General features: G+C 33.4%; 1 protein-coding gene across 2 annotated transcripts in view; it reads right to left on the reverse strand.

Annotated features, from left to right (window-relative positions):
* LOC114349380 (uncharacterized) overlaps positions 1 to 2,377 on the reverse strand; it is a 98,936-nt gene extending 96,559 nt beyond the window's left edge. The window contains exon 1 of one of the 2 annotated variants that reach the window (XM_050657055.1): positions 2,003 to 2,375. In XM_050657055.1, the coding sequence (XP_050513012.1) occupies positions 2,003 to 2,168 (166 nt within the window). In that variant the 5' untranslated portion in view covers positions 2,169 to 2,375. Of the gene's footprint in view, positions 1 to 2,002 lie in introns of both variants that reach the window. The other variant, XM_050657060.1, reaches the window with a different exon arrangement.
* Between the last annotated feature and the right edge of the window lie 3,623 nt (positions 2,378 to 6,000).

Raw genomic sequence — 6,000 nt, forward strand, 5'->3', positions numbered from 1 at the left:
CATGGAAACCAAGATCGTCGTCATGCTAACTAATTATATTGAGGGCCGGTTGTTCGAACGCTAATCAACAATGATCATTATCAAATATTTGATTACTGTCACAAAAACTGTCAATGTCAACTTTGTTTGGGTTGCTGAAAACATAATTAATTACAATTATGAGATTTATTATTAATTATGTTAATAATTACTGTTATATTAATTGATTATAGTCTCAGAATTGTAATTAATTATGTTTTTAACAACCCAAACAAAGTTGACATTGACAGTAATTAATTATTTGATAATGATCATTGTTGATTAGCGTTCGAACAACCGGCCCTGAAAGTTTGGTTTTGACAACCTTGTCGAAGAATTAATTTGTGTATGTATTTTCATATTAATTAAATTAATCGATTAAGATTTGGTAATTTTTTAAAGACTCTTAGAAAAAATATTGTTCCTAACTCTTGCAGAAAGTTCATTTTCCGCACTCGACTGCTTGCCGAACTCCCGCTTCGCGTCGTTCGGCAAACTGCAGTCGCGTGCGGAAAAGAATGACTTTCTGCACTTGTTAGGAAAATAACTATTTTCATATTTAGAAAGACTGAATTTTTATACACATTTAGAAAGAAAAACAATTGTTCTAGGACAATTAGAGACGAAGTTAGCCCCCCCCCTTTTTTTAATAAACATGTCCTTGCAAAATAATTTTGCAATATTTAGAATAATTTTTTGTCATTTTTTTTAATTAAATTAATAGTGTAAATTTTCTTCTTTCATAAACTGTCCAAAGTATTACTGTAACTTCAACATTTTCTAACTTATAGCGTTGCAAAAAAAAATAATTTGGGATAAACAAATTAAATAACTTTTAAACTATTTGACCAATTGCTTTAAAATTTAGGGTATGATTTAAGCACTAGAAGTCTCAGCATTTCGTGTAACAAGAAGGTTTTAAGTTAATTTTTACATAAGTTATGAATATTTATAAAAACTCAAAATTTATGAGTTATTTTGCAATTTTCTAAGCAACCAATAAGAATAGACATATTCAGCGAACGCCATATTGAAGTTTTTTATACAATTTATGAGTTTCTTACTCTGAAATTTGTTTAAAATGCTTAATTTTTTAATAATAGACGAAAAAAGCGAAAATTTAACGTTTTTTGATCTTCATTTGTTTATAACTTTATAACTATGTATATCATCAAAATAGGCTGCAGGAAACATATAGGTTATAATTATAGATGTCCATAATACTCAAAAAATTTGGTTTCGGCCTGGAGGGGGTTGTGTCACCAACAGGATATTTTTTTTCCTTATTTCTCTGAACTAGAAGTAATGTGCTTGACTGCTTGACACAAAAAGACGAGGAAGAATTGAGGATCCCAGGGAGAAAAAGTATTCGTTGAATAGCAGGCCAACTAAACTTAGGTAATAATGAATTTAGGAAACTGATGAATCACGAAGTAATAGAAATCTTGAAAGCAGAAGACATCCTCAGATTTATCAAGGCTCAGAAACTCAGATGGATGGGACATATAAAAAGGAGAGATCCGGAAGTAGTTATCAAGAAAATCACCAAATGGAGATCAGTATCAGGCAGACCGCGAGGAAAACCGAAAAGCCGAAAACGAGATGGAACAACCAGATAATTATTGTAGAAGAATATATAATTTTTACGAGAATTATTACAATTAGACGAAAGGTAGAGCGCTAGTATGCAAGATTTAGGTAAGGATACTGTACTAATGATTATTTACAAATGCTATAAATAATTACAGGAGAAAACTATGGTACAATAAACCTATTTGTGGGTTATATAGTTTTAATTTCACTATTGTAAATACTACTCATTGTGTATAAATTACAATGAATATTGCTATAGAAATATTTTATTATGCTTTTAAAATGTTGATTAAATTAATTAGTATTCATTGAAAAATATATCAAAAATATAAGGCACGTGTAACAAACACAAATAAATATTTAGTGCAATTTAAAAAATACGTGCTCATACCTGTCCCTGTAGATATATTTTGCTGCAACCTCTTATTAATGATGTAGTTCAAATTTTGCAGTTGGTCCGGACAAAACTTCAACTTGGAATTTGGCAACACCAATTCGTCCAATCTACAGAACCTGGCACTCTTCTTTCTTGAGTCAGATCTTTTTTTATTGAACATTTTGCACCACTAAGAGCACTATTTGCAATACCAGAATCGATCAGATCTAACAACTAATCCCACACGCAAGAAAAATATTAAGACGGTTAATAAATAAATAACTTTTTATTGCTTATCATTGAAGAGCAATTCCGAGATAATTAAAAAATAAAGCAACGATCGTTAGTAGTCAAACACTTGTTCACAATAGAATCAATTGAAATGTATATCGTATAGTCGACGTATGGGTTTCCGTGTTTTCCTGTAATATACCGACAATGTTTGAATAAAGTCGCGTCCCTGCCAATAGACCGAGCAACATTGGTTTTATTATCGCGGAAAACAAATTATGCTTTACGGATTGGGACAAACACTAAATTTTATAAACAAAGCACTGAATCCTAAACTTATTTTTTTACCGAAACTGAGCAGGTACCTACAAATATTTTGTTGTCGACACGCATTTCCCGAAGTCTAGCAAAGTGTGTCCTAATTATAGGGTTCTTAATGAACAGATTTGGGATAATAAATCATTCATACCTTGTAATTTATTAATAGCTATAGATTTTCATAACATTGGGTCAAGGCTGTTATTTTTCATTTACTAAATGTAAAAATTATTCTTAGATGGACGCCAGCTTTCTAGTTGATGACTAAGTTTTTTTTTATTTAATAATGACTATGGATTCTCAAAGTATTGTCAGGCCAGCGCCGGACAAAAAGGACGGACAAGCTGGGTTACCGCCCGGGACGGCAAATTTTGAGTGGCGCAGATATAATAATAAAATAATTTTTCACATTCAACATACCCGTTGATAAAAACAATATGAAATATGAAAACTAAATTGCTAAAATTATGACTGAATTTAAAAGAAAAATGTTTCCACGGGTTACGCACAAATCGCTTACCTTATAATGGTGTTCTGTAGGACTCGGATAACTAGGCAGATCAAAAATGTGACTACTCAATTAATCACTGCCTAATCACTTAAACCAGCGGTTCTCAATATTTTTGAGTCTTGTACCACCAAACACTTTTTATTATTTTTGGTACCACCTAACTTAAATACGTATCTAGCTTAGCTAGTTGATCTAGTTAACTATAATAGTGGTGCTGATTTTGGCTGATTTTGCGTTTTGTGTACCACCTCAAATAATGATATGTACCACCAGTGGTACATGTGCCAAGGATTGAGAACCGCTGACTTAGGCCTCCTCTACACATCGGCAGACGCGTCTGCATCTGCCGATGTATCATCACGCGCTGACCACACATCTGTAGGTACACATCTTTAAATCGTTCAGTTTGTGTTAATTCTCGGGTGACGCAATATCTACTTTGAATTCACTGCGAAAACTAATGCGTCGTACTGGTCCGAGCCCAGATGTGTGGAGAGGCATCGGACGTTCGCTTCGAAACCCTTTGATCTGTGCTGGGAAAACCGACAACAATCGGATATTTCGCAGACGCGTCCGCCGACGTGATATGTAAACAACAGACGATCAAATTACCCCATCTACACATCTGCGGGTGCATACGCAGATGCCGTCCGCGGACACGTCTGCCGATGTGTAGAGGAGGCATTAGACAACTTCCAGAAAGAGTGACGGATTCTTCCATGAAAGCACGCGTGTGAGACGGTACCGTCACAGATTCACGAAAGTTCGGAGGTTGAACTTTCTCCGTAGATGGTTGGAATCGAACTACCTTGTCGGCTTTGAAATGTACTTATTTTGAGTCTGTCCATTTCGATATATGCGTATAACGATTTGTGCGTACATAGATTAAAAATTCATATATCGCGATTTTGCATGAAATACCACAAATAAGTACATAAGGTACATAAAATAAGTACATAAGGGTGTTTTGCATTATTTTAAGAAAGGTACAACCAAGCAAACTAAATACTTATTCTAGGCGAAATAAATTTCATAATAAAATAATACATATTGAATAAAAAATAAGCAAACTATTTTAATAATGAATGGGTTGCATGTGTGAGTCCATACTAAATTAGTAATGAAATGATTCACGTTATCAGAATCAAATTATTTACATTGGACGACCGGTTTCGCTGTCTATAATTTACACAGCATCCTCAGGTCCCGGTAAATTACATGATTCCGGTATAAAGGATGATTTTAGTGGAATTCGCTGTCATACTTATTCCGATGGGTGAGTTACTGGAATTTAATTAAAAATGAATATAATAAAACAAACGGTAATTTTATTGTTGTAACGAAAATGTGTTTTCGTTTAGGTCTCTCGGAGAGGGTCGAGTCGGTGTGTGTGAATCGTTCGAATGCTGTGTAGTGACTAAAGAAAAAAACCACAAACGATGAATATGTTTGTGTTTCTTTTACTTTGACCAGCTGTCAATAAATCACTAGGTCTGGCGTACACTTTCGCAGTTTTAAGAAAACAATTTCGATGCATTCTTTGTTGACATAATGGTCTGATATGATAACTAATTTATGTGGGTGAGGAAACAGACGTTGACAGAGTAAAGCCATTTCACTCTTAGCATTTTTGTGTTTAATTTAATGTGAATTTCGAATGACTAAGTTGTTTCGCTTTTGAGAAAAAATATTAAAATTAAAATTAGCGAAATAGTAATTAAAGCGTATCGCTATATACTTTTTGCTCAGAATTTTGCTAAAAGAAGAGTTGGTAGCTAGGGTGGATTTAACTGCATTAAACCAATAAGTTGGCTGGATCTTGAGGGGAGATCAGTAATAATAAAAACCAACACGACATTAAACCAAAATGATTGTTCGTTATACATATATAAAGTTATGTTATTTAATTAATTATTTGTATCGATTTTATTTATATAGAATTCTGGATGTTCAATAAATTTAAAAATATAAATTTGGATGTGCAATTTTTTGCCGGATTGGTCAAAAGTGTATAGGATGTAATGTTCTGAAGCTATTTCCTTGTGGCATTTTTGCAATAAACTATTCTAAATGGGAAATAAGTCACAATTGAATTAAAAAATGATTTTATTGACGTTTCGACGCCCAAATCGGATATCGTTTTTGACAACGACATCCGATTTGGGGGTCAAAACGTCAATAAAATCTTTTTTTAGTTAAATTGTGGCTTATTTCCCATTTAGGATAGTTTATTGTATAGAATGTAATTTATTGTGAAACAAGAAATTTATTAAAGACTGTTGAAAATCAAACAATTTGTTAAAATTTTAGTTAAAAGGGGTCAAACAATAAAATCATTAAATTAAGAAATGACAACTAATAGCAGGGCCGGAACTAGGGGGGCACAGGGGACACGTGCCCCCGGCGGCAAATTCGAGGGGGCGGCAAATTTTTTTGCAAACGGCAAAAAAACAGATTTAAACGGTATCAAATAACTTGAGTAGTAAGACAAACAACATTATGCTAAATTAGTAAGTACCATAAATTTGTTAAACAGTTGTACTGACCGTGAACCTTTGCATTTTAACACATTCAGACGGCTGACATTGCCCCTGCCCATACGTAGACAGGCCTATTGGCGGATACTTACAAGAAAGACATGAACAAAAAAGACTTTGTATTTGAAATTGAAAGTTTCAAGAACCATGCTTAGGCAGTAGATCCTAACTTGAAGGATGCAAATGCTTCTACAACTCTTGACATAATTTTGAAAAATAAACTTGAGGGTTATCCCAATATCACAACAGGACTACAAATATTTCTAACTATCCCAGTATCAGTTGCTTCGGGAGAAAGAAGTTTTAGCAAATTAAAAATAGTAAAAAACTATCTAAGAAATTCAATGGAGCAACAAAGGCTCACTGATTTAAGCATCTTAGCTATTGAGCACAAACGTGCATCTTCCATTAGTTTT

Source organism: Diabrotica virgifera, chromosome 1 (genome assembly GCF_917563875.1).
Source record: "Diabrotica virgifera virgifera chromosome 1, PGI_DIABVI_V3a".
Classification (NCBI taxonomy): Eukaryota; Metazoa; Arthropoda; class Insecta; order Coleoptera; family Chrysomelidae; genus Diabrotica; species Diabrotica virgifera.